We start from the raw sequence: 19787 nt of genomic DNA on the forward strand, positions 1-19787 counted from the left end.
CAGGGAGACAAGACACAGTGTGCTGGGCCAGGTATTTATTGATGAAGAACAGTGGTGTCTGAGGGTCCTCAGCGCCCGGAAGGCCAGCAGGCACACAGGGCCCGGCGCTCGGCCTGCAGCAGGAGAGTCTCCGTCTGCAAAGCAACAGGGGGCAGTGAGGGCAGGAGGGTAGCACCACTGCTCCCACCCACCAGCTCCTACCAGCCAGCTCCCACCTACCAGCTCCTACCCACCAGCTCCCAGCCACTGCTCTCACCCACCAGCTCCCAAAGACACTCCATCTCCTGGCTTCCCCCACAGGCAGTACCCTCTCCACCTGCTCCTGAGACCTTAGAGCTCCCCAAACACACTGATGGTAGGACACTCTGCTACCCTGTGGACCTCTTCCTCATCCCACGCTTCTCTTCCACTAGCCTCTCTGCAGTTTCTTCCAGCACAGCTGTCCTGTCTGGGACCCTGCATGCACTGATGCTAGGCCTGGACAACTTTTCAGTGACCTTCCCTTAACACATATGCCCCCTCTCTGGGCCCCCACCAATGCCATCCCCAAGATGGGTGGGGAGCTGATCCTCCCAGGAGCCTAGCTCCAGACTCAATGAGATTCAGACCCTGGAGACCTCCCCAGGGCTCTGGGGAGCTGGCCAGAAAATGGGGCCAGGCAATTCTCCCCCTTTCCCAAAAGGAGTACATATCTCTGTCCTAAGTGAAGACTACTTTGGCTGAGGCACAGGGGGACGTGGGAGAGTGTGGGAGGGGGCCCAGTGTTCCTCCCAGATTTGGGGGTGACCTCTGCAACCAGGCACCCTGTGTGCCCACCCACTCCTCCCAGGGTGAGGGGGGGTGCTGAGCCTCCCAGACTGCCCTGCCCGAGCTGCCAGTTCTTGCCCATGCCTCCCCCCATACCCCTTTCTGACCCAGAGAAAATGACCCCCTCTTTTCCTGCCATGGGGCCTCACTGCCCCATGTGGAGGGATGCTGAATTGAAACTGGAGGTTCTTCCTCAGTTCTGGGCAAGACTCACAGGGGAAAAAAGCCCAACGAGGTCTTGGGGAAGAGGGGCCTCCTCCCTCATGGGGCTGGAAGCTGGGTATTTCAGGCGGACTGCTCAGGGGTGAGACCTGCGCCCAGAACAGCCCTCAGAGGCCAGCATCTGGAGCCAGATGCGGGCAGAAGGGTTTGTGGCGCAGGTCCTTGCCCCCCTTCCACCCTGCGCAGCCCCTCCCGGCCGGGTGGGGGGGCTCACCCTGGAGTCCAGGCTGTAGGCTGTCTTCCGTAGGTCCTGCAGGGCGCGCTGCATGAACTCGAACGCGTGGCAGTCCACGCACGGGCGGCCTACGGAGGCGAGCGTCAGGGTGCAGGGCAGGCGGCCCCGGCGCAATCCCACCCGAGCTCCTCCCACCCAAGGGGCGGCCCGGCCGGTGGGTGCCGGGAACAATGGGCAGGCGCGGAGCTCTCGCACCCGGGCGCTGTCGGGCCCGCGCGGACCCTCCGCGACGCACGTACTCTGCGCGGGGACGGCGCTCCCGGCGGCGGGCTCGGCACGGGCCTGGACACCCAGCAAGGCCACGCTCAGCAGCAGCAGCAGCCACGGCGGCAGCGACCTCGGGAGCCTGCAGGGAGGCGGGGGGGCCATGGCCGAGCGCAGGAGCCGGGGCGCCCTGCACGAGCCGCGGGGATCAGCGGCTTCACAGACCCCCCACCCGCCCCCAACTCCCCCCGCCCACGAACCCGTCCCGCCGCCGCCGGAAACCCCTCGCAGCCCGCCCTCACCGCGCCCCCGGGGCCGTGAACCCGTCCCATCCTGCGCTCACTCCCGGGACCAGAGAAACCCCGTCCTCATCCCGGTTCACGGACCCCCACACCCCATCCTCGCTCCACCCGCCCGGCCCGCGAACCCCTCCCACCCCGTTCTCGTCGCGGTTCACGGACCCCCCGCCCCGCCCTCACCCCGGTTCATGGCCCCCCTCACCCCCCTCGCCGCCCTGGGCCCACGAATCCCCCGCCCCGCCTTCACCCCGGTTCATGGGCCCCGGTACCCCACCCCATCCCGGGCCCGCGAACCCCTCCCGCCCCGCCCCGCCCTCACCGGGGTTCACAGACTCCTTACCCCGCCCTCACCCCAGTCCAGGGACCCTCGCGCCCCTGCACCCCGAGCCCTCCACCCGCCCTCCAGGCCCGCGAACGCCCCACCCCGCCCTCACCGCGGTTCAGGGACCCCGCGACAGCAGCGCCCGCGACTCCGGAGGACGTGCTGCGTCGGGCGCGCACCGCGCATGCGCTCCGACCGGACCGCGCCCGGGTCCCCCCTCCGCCGTCGTTGTCATGGGAACCCCGGGACTGCTCGAACCACCAGTTTAAAGGGACCAAGGAAGCTCCGAGACTCCCAAGTGCTCGGCCCTTGGGGAAGGTTTTGCCTGCAGCCACCCTGCAGCCAGGTTCACTGGCGTTGGAGTCCGGAGGGCTGCCAGGAGGAGGCAGCGTCTGGGCGGAACCTCCAGAGCCACTGTGGGCCGGAGCGGAGCTGAAAAAGCGGGAAATCTGCTGCTGGAGTCCGGCGGTGCGGAGTCTGGGGGTTTCCCTGGGGCGCATCTTGAGGGAGGGGCTCTGTGCACGCCAGGGCCTGGGGAGGCTCCTCGCCGGCCGGTAGGATCCCGTCGGGTCGGATTGCCCCGGGGAGGTCAGCCCTAGGAGCGAACCAGGCGTGGGGAGGGGGGAGTCCAGCCTCTCTGGTCCTCACTCCCCGGCGCCTTCGCCTCTGACCCGTCCACCTCTCGGTGCGTGGACACCGGGCGCCTTTCCGGCCCCGCCTCTCCCAGCCCTGGGGCCCTCCCGCCTTGCGATGCTGTGTGACCGCGGAGGGGCCGCTGGGCCTCTCTGTGCCCTCCCTGGTGAATCTGCGGATTGTTGGAAGAGCCCCGCTTGGTCCCCCAGGCACCCGAGGCGCGCGGGCCTCAGTTCCCGCGGGGCCCACGTGTGCGGGGTGGGCCCGGCCCCTCTGGAAATGATAGGCCCCCCCTTGGCGGCTCCTGGGTCCCTACAAGGCCCTAGGAGGAGGCGCCCCAGGCCCACGTCCCCCCGCGTGAGAGCCGGAGACCCCAGAGGCCACTGTGTGCGGGGCAGCGCCTAGGCGTCCTCCGCCCGCTCCGCCCAGCCCCGGCCAGACGCCGGCCCCCAGGCTCCGGGAAGGGGGCGGTGCGCCCGACCTCGGGCTCCGGGGGTCTGCGGCGCCGGGCCTACGGGCCGCGATCCCGGACGTGCGCATTTCCGCGCCCTTCCGCGCCCTGAGCCCAGAAGGCGGGGCCCCGCGCGGCAGCGACCCGCGCGCCCAAGACGCCTCTCGGTCTCCCGCTCCCGCACAGGCACACGGTCGCGTCCACGTGCGGAGGGGGACCTAGCCCTGCCCAGAAGCAGGGCGCCGGCTAGACCTCAGGCAGGGGTGCTGGGGATCCGCGCCCTTCCCGTGGCGCTGCCGGCACGTCCAGCGCCTGCTGCTCGGTGGGCAAGGCCTGGGGTGCGCGGCGTCCCGGGTCCGGACCGCGCCCGGCTCCAGCCCCTCCAGCACCGCGGAGCCGGCATCGCCCACTTGCTCCCGCTTCCCCGGCCCCCGAAGATCTTCTTCTTCGGGGTCATTTCAGCCCACGGCCCAGCCTGACCATCCAGCCGACGCACCGTCGACCTCCAGCCCCCACCGCGCGCCTCTGCGGGGGGCGGGGGGGAGGTGCCTCCGCCCCGGGCCGCGGGATGTCGGGGCGGGACCTGGGGAGGACCTCTGAGCTGCGGGTGGTCTTGAGTGCTGGCGCCGCGGGAGCTTGCTGTCTCTCCACCCCCAGCGCTGATGTCCCCCCACCCCGCCCCAGGGCACCGGCTCTTCTTTCCAGACCCGAGAACTGGCTGTGATTTCTTTTTCTTTCCCTGAACGCTGGACCCTGAGATCAGACCTGAGCTGGGATCAGGGGTCAGAGGCTGCAGGACCGAAGCCGCCCAGGCGCCCCGTGATTTTTGTTTGGTGTCCTGAGTCGCTAGCCCTCCACCGGCCCCGCTTCATCTCTCCTTTCTCTCTTAGCCCATTCGTGTCCCGCTGGCGACCTCGGCTGCTCTGACAATCTAGGGACAGTCCTCGGTACCCCCCACCTTTGCCTGCACCCCTCGGGTGCTGCCGGGCAGTCCTTTGCGCCCTACTTATTCGTGTCCCCTGCCGAGGGACCCGTCCCTGTTTGGGTGTCCAGGGCTGGCGGCGCTTCGGGGGCACGTCCAGCCACTTGGAGAGTTGGCTTCTTGGTGTCTCAGCAAATCCAAGGCTGATCTGGTCTCTCCTCCTCCGGCAGCCGGCGCCCTGCGCCCTCCACAGCCCTGCCCGTGTCGGGTAAGGGCCTCTGTCCCCGCCGATGCTCAGAGCAGATCGGCAGCGGTCCCTCCAGAAACCCCGTCTGCTCCGCCCTCGGAGCCGCCAGACGCCGCGTCCCGATCCTGCCGCGGCCCCTGCCTGGACTCCTGACCAGGCTCGCAGCCTGCGCCGCCCGCCCCCTTGCGGCCGGCCTCCTAAGACAGCCAGGACGACTTGCTCCCACCTTCTTTTTAAAATTGCCGTCACACACACACAACGTGAAGGATACCATTTTGACCATTTAAAGTGCCCAGTTCAGTGGCAGTATGTTCACAGTGTTGTGGACAGCCCCACCCTCCACCCCCAGAACTCTCTCATCTTCCCAAACTGCCCCCAAGAAACATGAGCTCCCCACCCCCACATGTCCCCACCTGCGACACCCACTGCCACTGTCCCTCTCTGTGGTCTGACCTGTCCGTCGGCCTCAGAGAAGTGGGATCACACGATGTCGTCAATGGGTGGCTGGCTCACTTCACCGCACAGTGTCGGTGGGTTCATCCAGGTGGTGGCAGGTAGCAGAGTCCCCTTCCCATTTAAGGCTGAGTAACACTCCACTGGATGGATGGGCCATGATTTCCTCATCCATTTATCTGTAGGTGGGCACTGCAGTCACTCTTGTAAATAATGCTGCTGCTGCGACCAAAGGAGCTTTTAAATCATCATCAGACACTGCCTACTGTCTGCTCAAAGCCCTCCCAAGTATCACCTTCCCCAGGGACGGTCCAAGCCCAAGCCCCTCTGTGGCTGAGAAGTTGTGAACCTGGAGTGCAGACATCTTTTCACATAGGTGCTTTTATTTTCCTCAGATAAATGCCCAGTAGTGCAATGGCTGCATCGTGCGGTAATTCCATTTTTAAGTTTTGGGGGAATCCTCTGTGCTGTTTCCACAGCGGCTGTACCAATTTGCATTCCCACCAGCAGTGCACGAGAGTCTCCTTTTCTGCATGTCCTTGCAAACCCCTGTTGTTCCTTGATGAGGGCCATCCTAACGGGGTGAGGACACTCCTCACTGTGGTGCCGACTCTTATAAGGACACTAATCTTATCAGATTAGGGCCCCTCTTCTATGACTTTGTCTAACCTGAGTTTTTTCCATAGAGGGCCCCCTGTTCCAAATGCAGCCACACTGGGGGGTTAGCGCTCCTAATATAGATTTGGGAGACAAAAACATTCAGTCCATAACACCCCCATCCTCCTCCGACGGCTTTGCCCTGTCCCACATTCTTTATTCTCCTTACAATTCTCACCTTCTGACTCCCTATATACCTTATTAGATATGGTGATTGTTCATTGTATCCAGAGCTCTTGCTGGGGGGAACTTTGCTCAGGGAGATTTGGCAATATCTGGAGACATTTTGGGTTGCCATGGTGCAGGGTGGAGGTCATGGGCACTGCTAGACAGTCTGCGATGCTCTGGGGAGCCCTCATAAACAATGACTCGGCCTGTGTTGCTGAAGGTGCTGCAGTGAGTAGGCCTGGTCTGTATCTTCTCACTGCGATGCCAGGTCCTGGAGGGCAGGAGGCTGTGTCTCTTTTGCTCCGTGGTGTGTCTGTAGCATCCAGAAGCACAGGGACGCCTTCAGAAGATGCACAGGATGCATAAGGACATGAGGGCCAGGGGCCCAGGGATGGGGCAGGAAGAGAGAAGTGCCAGCCATATGCCCAAGCCCAAGGAGGAGCTGCTTTCATCAGGGCCTGGACAAAGGGGCAGGTGGTGAGGAGACCACTGCAGTCAGTGGGAGATTGGGGGCAGATGGTGGAAGACACAGTGCCTGCTGGCCATGTAGAGCTGCCTCGAGAGGTGAAGGAGGGAAGGGGTGCAGGGAGAACCTTTGGGGGGAGATTCGTGTCAGAAATCATGCGTTAAAGACATTGGCTCTCCAGGCCTGGCTTCAGAGCCTCTGTTGGGCCGGAGATTGAATGTGGGAGTTGTCAACATAAGTATGACCTTGACAATGATACAGGAAGCTCTGGAAATTAATCTTTTTTTTTTAAGTAATCTCTTATGTCCAGTGTAGAACTTGAACTCATGACCCTGACATCAGGAGTCACATGCTCTACCGATTGAGCCAGCCAGGCACCCCTGAGAATTAATCCTTTGAATGTCCTCCACCCTGACACCCAGAGCCCTCAACCCCTCCATACCCTCTCAGGCCACCATCATGTTGTGACCAGGGGTGGGTCTGGGCACATCTAGACACTGTTCTTAGGAACCTCCAGGAGGCTGGAGCAGCTGCTTTGTGCTTGCCTTGGGCTCTGCCTGGGATCATGTCCCAGGGACCTTCTCCTTCCAGAGCAGATGCACCCTCAGGCCCACCATCCCCAGTTGTCAGTAGTCAGCATGCCCTCACCGCCCCCCCTCCCCCACCCATGCATTCACCTTCCCAGAAGGGAGGACCAAATGAGGGAGGTAGAGCCATGGGAGTCATGGATGCACACAGGATATGAAAGAACAGTAAGAGACAAAAGTGGCATCAAGTTTGGCCTGGGAGAGACTGGGAGGTGTGAGCCCCAAGTGCAGAGGATCAGGGTTTGGTGTTGGTTGAGTCAGATTAACTCAGCTGAGGCTTTAGTACGTGGGCAGGGCTGGGAGGATAGAAGTGGGAGCCAGGGGGATCCCTGGGTGGCTCAGCGGTTTAGCGCCAGCCTTAGACCCAGGACATGATCCTGGAGTCCCAGGATCGAGTCCCGCATCAGGCCCCCTGCATGGAGCCTGCTTCCCCCTCTGCCTGTGCCTATGCCTGTGTCTCTGCCTCTCCCTCTCTGTGTTTCTAATGAATAAATAAATAAAATCTTCAAAAAAAAAAAAAAAAGTGGGAGCCAGGGCTTTGTGCTTGACCCTCCTCTCCCAGGCCAGAGAGTGAGCTGTCCTCATATGGAGGGGGAAAGGAAGAGAAGACCCACCCCTTAGAGACTGCGACACAAGTGCTTGCTCCAGGGTGGAATTGCAGCCAACGTTTATACCAACTAATGTGCTAAGAAAATGCAAGCAATAGCAATGAAATTATTTTTTTCTTTCCAGATTTTATTTAAACTCAAGTTCATTAACATATAGTGTAGTATTAGTTTCAACAGTAGAGTTCAGTGAGTCAGCATATGCATACAACACCCAGTGTTCATCACATTACATGTCCTACTTAATGCCTGTCTCCCAGTTACCCCATCCCCCATCCCCCTCCCCTCCAGTGACCCAAAGTTTGTTCCCTAGAGTTAAGAGACTCTTACGGTTTGCAGCAGTGAAATTATTTTAAAATGGTTTTGAAATTATTTTAAAATACTTCTGCTCATCATGGCAACTGGTTGAAGTAGATTCGAATAATCCCTGTGGAAGACATCTTCATCGTAGGCCTTGGAAAACCTAACCAATAATTTTTCAAGGGCAGTGAGTAGTACCCAGCTAAAGCAAGTGCACAAGGGAGCAAAGCACCATGTGTGGAAAAAAGAAATTGACCACAAATGATCAGACACAGTTTTTAAAGTAGCTATAACTTAATTTAAAAAAAGAAAAAACTTTGACTCTATTAGGAAATAGGGAACAGAATTTGAAAAAGGTGACAGAATTTGGAAAAGAACCAAATGGGAATCCTAGAGTATAAAAGTGCAATCCCAAAAACCCAGTTAGCAGGCTTTGCTGCTTATTGAACATAGCTGAAAAGAGTATTAATGGATTGAAAGATAGATTAATAAAATGCCCAGAATTAAGAATGTAACAGATTGGATGATTCTGGGAAGATGGCACAGGAGGAAATGCCAGAACTCTATCTCCCCACCTGGACAACAGTTGCAGGGGCAGACTCTGTGTAACATATGGTAAATTATGGTTAATTTAGATCAATCTCAACTCTTAGCACAGTAGCAGCTACTCAACCCCCAGCCCCAGCCTCACAGCACACAGCTGTGCAGTTTCTGGAGCAGCTGGCACATAGTGTGCAGGGGCCAGGGTGGGCAAAAAGGACCCTGTCCGCCAAATATCAGGGATCTGTGCTTTAATGACTGCTTTTGATCACACAGGTGCAGACACAGGTGGGCAGCCATAGTTGCTGCCCCTCCCATCTAACTGAAGTGCCATGCAGGGGATTCAATGGCTGGAGCCCTGTTTTGCCCCACTCACTTTTTCCTCCTTTTGGGAGTCGGATATTAAAGATAAGAACTATAAGAGATCCCTGGATGGCTCAGTAGTTTAGTGCCTGCCTCTGGCCCAGGGTGTGGTCCTAGAGTCCCAGGATCAAGTCCTACATTAGGCTCCCTGCATGAAGCCTGTCTCTCTCTCTCTCTCTGCCTGTGTCTCTGCCTCTCTCTCTCTCTGTGTGTGTCTCTCATGAATAAATAAATAAAATCTTTTAAAAAAATAAATAAAGGTAAGAACTATAAAAAAACAACTGCATATAAGGGGAAAATTAGTAAGTGACCATGAATGTCCAGGGAAGGGCTCAGAAAAGACCTGAGAAGATCCTAAGTTATACCTCCGGCTGATCCTCAGCCCAGAGAGAGCCTACAGCAATTTAAAAAACAACAACAACAAAAAAAAAAACTAATAAAAACAATAACACAAAATTGCAAATGCTCAGGAAGGGAGAATATCTGGTTTTCAGAGCTACCACATTATTAGATTCAAATGTCTAGTGTTCAACAAAAAATCACAAAGCACACAAAGAAAGCATCCTATTCAAAGGGATAAACATACACACACACACAACCCTAAAAAACTTCAACAGAAACTATCCCTGAAAAAGACCTAATGGCAGACTTACCAGACAGAAATATTAAAACAAATATCTTAAAGATGCTCAAAGAGGGGCATCTGGCTCAGTCGGAAGAGCATGTGACTCCTGAGCTGGAGGTGGTGGATTCAAACTCCACTTTGGGTACAGATATTATTTAATAAAATCTTTAAAGAAAGACAAAGAACTGAAGGAGGATGTAGAGAAAGTCAAGAAAGCTATATGTGAACAAAATGAAATATCAATAAAGAGAAAATCCATAAAAGGAACTAAAGAGAAATTCTGGAGTTGAGTATAGTGAAATGAAAAACTGGAGATTCAACAGCAGATCTGAGCAGGCAGAAGAAAGAATCCATGAACTTGAAGAGAGAACAAAAGAATTTTTGAATCTGAGGAACAGACAGAAAGAGAATTGCAAAGTGAACAGAGCTCAGGGGACCCGTGGGACACCATCAAGCAGACTAGCAGACACATTGTAGAGTCCAGAGGGGGAGAGAGAGAGAGAAAGGAACAGAGAGAATATTTGGAGAAATAATGGCTGAAAACTTCTCAAATTTGATGAAACATATAAATACAAATATCCAAGAAGTTCAGTGAACTCCAAGTAATCTGAATTCAAAGAGATCAACACCAATACATAATTTAATCAAAATTTTTTGACATTTGTTCTCAGTATTTTATTTATTTTTAAATTTTTATTTAAATTTAATTAACAGGGATCCCTGGGTGGCTCAGTGGTTTAGTGCCTGCCTTTGGCCCAGGGCGTGATCCTGGAGTCCCAGGATCGTGTCCCACATCGGGCTCCCGGCATGGAGCCTGCTTCTCCCTCCTCCTGTGTCTCTGCCTCTCTCTCTCTCTCTCTCTCTGTCTCTCTCTGTCTCTGTGTGTGTGTCTATCATAAATAAATGAATAAATCTTTTTTAAAAATAAATTTAATTAACATATAATGTATTATTAGTTTAGAGGTAGAGGTCAGTGATTCATCAGTTGCATAAACCAGTGCTCATGTGCCCTCCTTCATGCCCATCACCCAGTTACCCCATCCCCCTACACCCCTTCCCTCCAGGGACCCTCAGTTTGTTTGCTGTGATTAAGAGTCTCATGGTTTGTCTCCCTCTCTGATTTCATCTTGTCTGATTTTTTTTCCTCTCTTCCCTTGTAATCCTCTGTTTTGTTTCTTAAATTCCACAAATGAGTGAGATCATATAATTGTCTTTTTCTGACTGACTTATTTCACTAAGCATAATAATATCCTTTAGTTCTTTCCACATTGTTTCAAATGGCAAGATTTCTATTTTTTGATGGCTGAGTAGTATTCCATTGTCTATATATACCACATATTCTTTAGCCATTCACCTGTTGATGGACATCTGGGCTCTTTCCATAGTTTGGCCATTGTAGATGTTGCTGCTGTAATCTTGGGGTACAGGTGCCCCTTTGGATCACTACATTTTTATCTTTGGGATAAATACATAATAATTTGAGCACCTGGGTGGCTCAGTGGTTGAACATCTGCCTTTGGCTCAGGTCGTGATCCTGCAGTTCCAGGATGGAGTCCCACAACAGGCTCCCCTTGGGGAGCCCGCTTCTCCCTCTGCCTGTTTCTGCATTCTTCTGTGTGTCTCTCAGGAATAAATAAATAAAATATTTTTTTAACAGACCTATACTTGGTAAGGAAACTGAATCAGTATCCAACATCTCCCCATAGAGGAGAACCCAGGACCAGATGGCTTCACAGGTGATTCTCCCAAACATTTAAGGAAGAATTAACACCAATCCTTCCCAAACTTTTCCAATAACTTGAAGGGGAGACAAACTTCCCAACTCATTCTGTGAGGACAGTGTCACCCTGATACCAAAGCCAGACGGAGATACTATCAGAAAAGAAAACTATAAACCAACATCTGTGATGAGCACGGATGCAGAAATCCTCAACAAAATACCAGGAAACAGGATTCAGCAGCATGTTACAAGGATTACCCTGGGTAGGGGATTGGGTGATTCCAGGGTGTGGGCAATACTCTAGTCCTTGATTCAGATGTTGGAGATACAGTGTATTTATTTTGTGCAAGTTCATCTGTGAATTTATGATTTGTGCATATTTATGTATGTATTCACTAAAAAGAGTTTACTTACATATTTTTTTAAATGAGGCAAAATAAAGACATGTTCAGACAGAAGGTCTTCAGGAAGGAAATTCCAAAGGATGTGGTTCAGGCTGAGATAAAGAGATCCCAGATGGAAGGTCTGAGGGTAAGCAGGGAGCAAAGCAAGAGGAACATCTGGTAGGAAACATAAAGAAAATATGACTTTGTTAAACCACCACAAAAAGATAGAAATAAGATGGGGTACCTGGGTGGCTCAGTTGGTTAAGCATCTTCCTTTGGCTCAGGTCATGATCTTGGGGTCCTGGAATCAAGCCCTGTATTGGGCTCCTGTTCAGCAGAGCATCTGCTTCTCCCCCTCCCTCTGCCCTTCTCCTTGCTTGCGCTTTCTCTCTCTGTGTCAAATAAATAAATAAAATATATTTTTTAAAAAAGATAGAAATAAGATACATGACAACATATACATCAGGAAAGGGTAAATGGAGTTAAACTGTTCTGGATAAAATACCCAAAAGACCTATATTTACAGAGGGCTGAAGGTATTAAATTTATTTTGTCACTTTTTTACAGGTTCATTCAGGCATGATTGACATACAATTTGATTAGTTCTGACATATGTAGACACCTATGATGTCATCACCACTATCAAGATCATGAGCATACTCATCACCCTCAGTGTTTCCTCACCTGGTGCCTCTCCACAAGAAAACCATCAACCGATCTGTTTTCTGCTGCTATAGATTAGTTTGCGTTAACTACAGTGTTATATAAGTGGAATCATATATTCTATTTTTTGCCTGTCTTGAGTTAATATAATTATATTGAGTTTTATCTACATTGTTGGGTGTATTGTATTCCTTTTTATTAGTGAGTAATGTTCCATTATATGGAAAAACGACAATTTTTAGGGATGCCTGGGTGGCTCAGTGGTTGAGCATCTGCCTTTGGCTCAGGGCGTGATCCCAGGGTCCTGGGATTGAGTCCCATGTTGGGCTTCCTGCATGGAGCCTGCTTCTCCCTCTGCCTGTGTCTCTGCCTCTCTCTCTCTCTCTCTCTCTCTCTCTCTCTCTCTGTGTGTGTGTGTCTGTCATGATTAAAATTTTAAAAAAAAGATATTTTGTTTCTGCATTCACATGTTCATGGGCATTTCAGTAATTTCCAGTATTTGGCTATTACAAATAAAGCTCCTTGGAAAACTTACCTATAAGTCTTTATATAGACATGTGCTTTCATTTTGGTTCTTTTGAATCTCTACTTAACTTTTTTTTTTTAATTCCAGTATAGTTAACATGTAGTGTTATATTAGTTTCTGGTGTACCATATAGTGATTCAACAATTTTGCACATCTACTTAACATTTTTAACATTTCTTGTAGCTTTCTGAACATTCAGAATACAGTTATAACTTTTAATGTCTTTGTATACTGACTCTATTATTTGTGTCATTTCTGACTCAGTTCTGATTTTTTTTCCTGTCATTATAAGTTGTATTTACCTGCTTCTTTGAATTTATGACCAGATATTGTAAATTGTACGATGTTGGGTCATGGAGACTTTCTCTTCCTATATATACATTTGAGCTCGTTCTGGAAGGCAGTTCAGTTACTTGGATACCATTTGATAATGTAGGGTCTTCCTTTTAAGTTTTGTTAGGTGGTCTCAGAACAATCTTTAGGCCAATTTGACCTGCTTCTGAGGCAATAGTTTTCTAAAGATTCTCCTCAACACCCATGGCTGGTGGCAACACCCACTACTTCTGGCCCTATGTGAGCTCTGACGATTGCTCATCCTTATCCATCACAATTGTTCTTTCCCTAGCTGTGGGTGGTGGCTGGGCATGCTTGTTCTGAGCAGCACTCAGCTGGGGACTTGCAGGAAGCAACCGCATAACCTCAGAGCTCTCCTCTCACTCAGCAGCCCTCTCTTCTCCGGTACTCTGCCCTAAAACTGCTTGGTCACCTTGAGTACCCCAGATTCTAAACTCTGTCCCTTCAAATTAGAGTTGCTGCTTAGCTTTATGTGGGCGGCTCATCCCTTTCCCGAAGCCTAAGAAATTCCTCTAGTAGCAGCCTGGGCTCACTGTAGAGCTTTCCTTGTTGTTTCTCTCTTTCAAGGACCACTGTTTTGCACTACCTGTTTCCTAGTGCCTGCAAAGCTGTGTTAAACATTCTGTCCAGTTCTTTAGATGTTTGAAGTGGGAGACCATATAGCCATAAGTGGAAGTTAGGATCATTCGTTTTAGACTCTAAAAATCTAAGCAGACCCATTGTGTGTCTCCTTAAAAAAGCAGAGTGAATAACTTTAAAGCTAATGTGTGTGTTGATAAAATGAATGATAAGGAATAATCAGCCCAAAACAAGACTCAAAAGGGAAGGCCTGGGTGGTTCAGCGGTTGAGCGTCTGCCTTTGGCTCAGGGTGTGATCCCAGAGTCCCGGGATTGAGTCCCACATCAGGCTTCCTGCATGGAGCCTCCTTCTTCCCTCTGCCTATGTCTCTGCCTCTCTCTGTCTCTCAAGAATACATACATTTTTTAAATCTTTTTTTAAAAATTTAAGAAAAACCCAAGACTCAAAAGGAGAGAACAAACATATCAATGGGTTTTATTCAATGATAAAAGGACAAAATATTCCAGTTAACAAAGAATGCCACCCTGAATAAAAAAACAAACCCAACACAACTACATCATAAGGACACATAAAAACGCTGAAAATAAAAGGCTAGACAAAAGGCATATTGTGCGAATGTTGATTAAAAATAAGACTGGTATCACTATGTTGATATCAGATAAAATAGATCTCAAGGTAAGAACAATAGAGAACCAATGAATCTACTATGGTGGTAGGAGATTTCAACACCCCTGCCTGGAGGTGTGCAGATCCAGTAGGCAATGAATCAGGAAGGACATGGTTTAGACCATCATCAACCAGCTATCATGGACTATAGACCACTTCAGCCAACAACCACAGAACACATATCCTTCACAAACTCACCTGGAACACTCACCAAGACAGACCACATTCAGGACCATAATGTTCTCCTTAACAAATTTTAAAGGATAGGAACCATACAACATCTGTTCTCAGACCACAGTGGAATTCAGTTAGAAATCATAGAAAGAAAACTGGAAAATCCCCAAATAGTTGGAGATTAAACAGTGCGCTTCTAAATAACACAAGTCAAGGAAGAAATGGCAAGAGAAATTTAAACATATTTTGAACTAAATGAAAATGAAACACAACTTATCAAATTAATAGGATGCAGTGAAAGCAGTGCTTAGGGGGAAATTTATGGCATTTAATGCATATATTAGAAAATATGAGGGGTACCTGGGTGTCTCAGTTGGTTAAATGTCTGCCTTCAGAGGCCGGGGAGGCTTTGGAGGGCGAGGAGGCTTCTGAGGAGGCAGAGGAGGAGGAGGATACCACAAGCCACAAGGAAAGAAGACGAAGTTTGAATAGTTTCTCCCATTCCTCTGTCTTTCCCTCTTCTGTTTGAAAGAAAAGGACTCTGGGGTTTTTACTCTGTTACCTGATCAATGACAGAGCCTTCTGAGGACATTCCAAGACAGTAAGCAGTCCTGTGGTCTACTTGGAAATTCATATAGATTCCCTTTCACTATTATTTATAAGGGAAGGGAGAAGAAATGTGTGGGAAATATCAGAAAGGGAGACAGAACATAAAGACTCCTAACTCTGGGAAACGAACTAGGGGTGGTGGAAGGGGAGGAGGGCGGGGGGTGGGGGTGAGTGGATGACGGACACTGAGACGGGATGAGCACTGGGTGTTATTCTGTATGTTGGTAAATTGAACACCAATAAAAAATTAATTTATTTAAAAAAAAAGGAAATTCATATAGATAACATTTCAAGGGAGATACCCTGTTGGTTTTGACTGGATATTCATATAAACTTTTTAAAGAGATAAGTGATAGAGCTAATCCTTATCTGTAAGTTTTGAATTTATATTGTTTCTTCCCATGTACAAAACCATTTTTTTCCTACAAATAGTTTTTGGTTTTTTTGTGTTGTGGGGTGTAAAGGAAAGCAGAATGTTTTATTATGATTTTTGCTTCAGCAACTTTGGGACAAATTAAAAGTCTTAAACTCTGCTTAAAAAAAAAAGTCTGCCCTCAGCTCAGGTCATGATCAGGAGGTTCTGGGCTTGAGCCCCAAGTGGGGCTCCCTGTCAGTAGAGTGTCTGCTTCTTCCTCTACCCTTCTCCCCTGCACGCACTCACTCTCTCTCAAATAAATAAAAATCTAAAAAAAGAGAAAATAAGAAATATCTATAACCAATAATCCAAGGTTCCACCTTAGGAAACTAGAGAATGAAGAGCAAATTAAATCTAAAGTAAGTAAAAGAAAAGAAATAATAAAAAGAGCAGAAATGAGTGAAATTGAAAGGAGGAAATCAATAGAAAGAATCAAAGAAACCAAAAGCTGATTCTTTGAAAAGATCAATAGAATTGATAAGTCTCTAGCCAGGTTAACTAAGAAAAATAGAATGACATATTGGACACTTGAACTAATATATGTCGATTATATCTCAATTTTTAAAAAAAGATAAAGAGGACACAAATTACTAATAACAGAAATAAGAGATGGGTTATCATTGCAGACCCCACAGACATTAAAAAAGTTAATACTGAAACAGTGTGAACAACCTTGCACCCACATTTTGTTTTCTAGAAGTTGACTAATGATTCCAAAATACATATGGAAATACAAAGGAATGTAAAACAGCCATAATAATTTTGGGAAAGAACAAAGTCGGAGAACAATAACTATCTGATTTCAAGACTAATCACAAAGCAGTAATCAGGATGGTGTGGTATAGATGAATAAAGATAGATGAATTAATCAGGATGGTGTGGTTCATTTGAGAAATAGTCTTTTCAGCAAATGGTTTTGGGACAATTGGATAGGCACATTCAAAAACACAAACTCTCTTGGGCATTTGGCTTGTTCGGTCTGCAGAGTGTAGGACTCTTGATCTCAGGGTCCCAATTTCGAGCCCCATGTTGAGGATAGAGATTACTTAAAAACAACAACAAAACTTTGACCTTCTAATTCTGCAATCTAATGAGTGTAATGAGGCAGCTTGTTATGTTAATTTGGTCTTTTCAGGTTATTGATCAGTTTAAGCATCTCTTAGAGTGCTTCTCAAGTGTTTGGGTTTCTCGTCTATAAACTGCTGGTTCTTCTCCTTTCCCATTCATCTATGGGCTTTCCTGTCTTTTTCTCCTCATTTTATAGGCATTTTTTTTATCCTAAATGTTAATCCACTGATGCTTTTTGATGTTGCAAATACCACCTCCTAGCGGTCTGTCTTCTTTGTTGAGCTAGTGGTTAAGTAGAATTTTTCCTGATGACCCAGAATTGGTTTCAAGAACATAAAATACACTGTACCACATATTCTGTAGAAAGCTACAAACAGGGTCAGATTTATTTGGACTATTTTAAGTTTTTGGCTTTTATGAATAAGGTTGCTATGAATATTTGCATACGGTGAACAAAGATTTTCATTTTGGTTGACCAGTAATTACAATTCAGTCATTACTTGACAAATGAAGTTGCTTCCCAATCTGCGCTTTTCCCAATACATTTGTTGTCATTAAATTTGATAAGTAATCAACTATGAAACTATCTTTACCCTCAAATGATCATCATTAAACTGTAACTTTTTTCAGCTCCAGCACATTTGTTTAGAACTTCATCTGAGTCGGTGACATGAGGGCCTTCTTTACTAAATTAGTAATTTTTGAATACTGGAAGAAATATTGCAGTTGTGTGCATGTGCACTATTTACAGTGAGTGTAATGACTACAGACATAATGTACTTTTAAGTTTAATCTTCCTTGTTAACACTTTTTCTATAGCTTTCTTAAGTCTAGACAATCAACAAAACTATCAAGCCCCGATTTGTAGAATTTGCAATATCCATGGTGCAAATAATCCCATCCTTGCTGTGTTCAGGGCACCAATATTAGGTCAATAAAATGAGATAGGGATGAGCCAGACAGTAGTAGGTTACATAGCATTTCCACCATTCTGTTACAGTAGATGTGAATAATGTCTAGAGCGTGGGTAATGCTAAATGAAAAAAGGCACCTGGGAGGGTTATTTTTAACGTTTTTTTTTTTTTCAAGGAGTTTATTGATTTGAGAGAAAGAGAAAGCAAGCAAACAAAAGAGAGAGCATGATGGGGGGAGGGGCAAGCAGATTCCCCACTGAGCAGGGAGCCTGAAGAGGCAGGACTTGATCCCAAGACCTTAAGACCATGACTTGAGTCAAAGGCAGACTCCTAACCCACTAAGCCACCCAGGCATCCCTAAGAATTTTTTTTGTAATAATCTCTACGCCCAATGTGGGGCTGGAACTCACAACCTGGAGATTAAGAGTCATATGCTCTGATGTGGGAAACAAAGGCAGAAAAGAAATTAAGTTTCCTTACTCCCTACAGCCCACTGACAAGTCCTTGAAACAGGCCCAGTGACATTCCTCCAGGAGCTCAGCTGCCTCAATGTTAATACTCTGCTGAGGGCAGAAGGTAATCCTAGCCCGCCCTCCAAGGATCCTGAGTCTCCTTTAACATACAAAAATTCCTTTAGAAATTTCCTTTATCTCTACCCCCCAAGATATGTGTTGACAATCATCCCCCAAGCATATGACTCACCAATGTACATCTGATGGGTCTCGACTCAGGTTTTATTAGACGGTAATAAGTGACTTTTTCACAATAATAGCTAGCCAACCTCAAGGTCCTGGAAACCTTGCTCCCAAAATTCCTTAGAGCCTTGCACTCTCCCCAACGCCCTCCCAATTTGAAAGTCTATCATGGGCCAGCCCTCATGATCCCAGGGAAGCTCTTCCTGCCCACAGGTCCTGGCCATGGAAACTACTTTAATGAAACCACTGCTTTGCACCAAAGACATCTCAAGAATATTTTCTTGGCCTTGGGCTTCAAACCCTAACGTTCTTTCCTACATCATATGACGCCCAATATGGGTGAGCCTTTGAGTCCAGTCTCCTCTGGACTTTGAGCTGTGGTACAAGCTTGGTTCTTCCTCTCCTCTCCTTTCACTGTCATTCCAGGGGCCCTTCAAGGAGTAGTCTTATTGAAACACTTTCATGCTGATTGCTCAGTCTGCAATCCTCTAGCCTGTGGCTACTCTACAGGAAGGAGAAAGCTTGCCTTTTGGCTGGAAGTTAGTACCCTGGCTGGAGTGGTAATAAGACCCAGAAACTTGATACCCTCTCTGTATCCTGTCCTTCTACAAGGTTGTCTACCTTGGGCACGGGACAGCCACCTAAATCACCAGGATGGCTGTCAATGTTGACTCCCATGTGAGGTTCCCTCCTGACTGATCTAATGTGATCCCCTCCACATCCTGGTCTAGCTCCTTCTGAGGCCTCCACTGGGAGCCAGCAGAAATCAGCACCCAATGGAATTAAAGCCCAACTGGGGACTGTTTCCCACGGAAGTTGGCTATAGGGACTACATGTGTTGAAATGTCACTTAGACCATGATAGATTTCTATCTTTACTGTTTTCTGTCAATGTTCTGACTTACTATTTAAATACAAAATTGGGTAATTTCCCCTTGTAAAACTTTCATAGTGTTCTCCGTGGGTTAGAAATGGCAAGGCAATAATGCGGCCTTCCGGGCATGGGACGGCACAGCATGGTCTCAGTCCATTCCCCAGGCACCCATTGGTAGCCTAGGATGTGATGGGGAAGGGGGGGATACGGGGCCTTTTACTGTGGGATGCCTTCATGGTAAGGCAGGATGGTGATCAATAGTGTTTCTTTGGGAGACGCCTCCAGTCACTTTTGACACATGGAAACTCTGACACATCCTGCATGGCACACCACCCAGGAATTGGGGGATTTTGGTGATAGACCTTCTCTACTTTTCTGGGAGCTTGGCCTCAGTAGGCTTCTTCTTCAGTTCCCAAGGACTCTTCCTTGGGGTGCTTTTTAACCCATTGGAAACAATTTCAATCACAGAATTTAGGAAAGGACTGATGATCTGTAACACTACATGGCTTCAGTAGGATGTTAGATCTCTCTGCAGGCAACAGGGCAGAATGTGTTTGCCCAAATGTATCTGGCTAGTAAACTCCCTCCTGACATACTGGATAATTATCTAAGTAGGCCTCCTCCAAATAAACTCTGGTTGCTGGAGGAAACAGGCCATCCCAGAAGGGGACTTTCATACAGTTTCCTCCTCCTTTTTTTTTTTTTTTTTTTTTTTTAAGATTTTATTTATTTACTCATGAGAGACAGAGAGAGAGGCGGAGACACAGGCAGAGGGAGAAGCAGGCTCCCTGTGGGGAGCCCGACATGGGACTCGATCCTGGGTCCCCAGGATCATGCCCTGGACCAAAGGCAGGCACTAAACTGCTGAGCCACCTGGGCTGCCCAACCACCCAGGCTACCCTGTTTCTCCTCCTAATAGATGTGAGGGCTTCTCCCTCATTCATGTCCCAGGTTCAGGGATATAATTGGAGCCAACTGTGCTTATTCTCCCTCAGGATGAGACTGTAAGGAATATTCCCAAGCAGCTGCCCAAACCCC

At 48.9% G+C, this 19787-nt stretch overlaps 1 protein-coding gene across 1 annotated transcript; it reads right to left on the reverse strand.

Annotated features, from left to right (window-relative positions):
• Positions 1–20: 20 nt before the first annotated feature.
• NICOL1 (NELL2 interacting cell ontogeny regulator 1) lies at positions 21–2316 on the reverse strand. The gene is made up of 4 exons (XM_077876399.1): positions 2202–2316; positions 1504–1658; positions 1244–1332; positions 21–134 (listed from the first exon to the last, which is right to left on the reverse strand). The coding sequence occupies exons 1-4, from the start codon at positions 2273–2275 to the stop codon at positions 69–71; spliced, it is 384 nt and encodes a 127-aa protein (XP_077732525.1). The 5' UTR covers positions 2276–2316; the 3' UTR covers positions 21–68.
• Positions 2317–19787: the final 17471 nt, after the last annotated feature.

Source organism: Canis aureus, chromosome 2 (genome assembly GCF_053574225.1).
Source record: "Canis aureus isolate CA01 chromosome 2, VMU_Caureus_v.1.0, whole genome shotgun sequence".
NCBI lineage: Eukaryota > Metazoa > Chordata > Mammalia > Carnivora > Canidae > Canis > Canis aureus.

Bases quoted from the DNA above. Each gene is read 5' to 3' on its own strand.
- NICOL1 (XM_077876399.1), bottom strand. From the start codon at position 2,275: ATGCGCGGTGCGCGCCCGACGCAGCACGTCCTCCGGAGTCGCGGGCGC. The intron at 1,659-2,201 runs GTGAGGGCGGGG...CGGCTCGTGCAG, and splicing joins CGCGGGGTCCCTGAACCGCG to GGCGCCCCGGCTCCTGCGCT. The intron at 135-1,243 runs GTGAGCCCCCCC...GTTGCTTTGCAG, and splicing joins CCTACAGCCTGGACTCCAGG to ACGGAGACTCTCCTGCTGCA.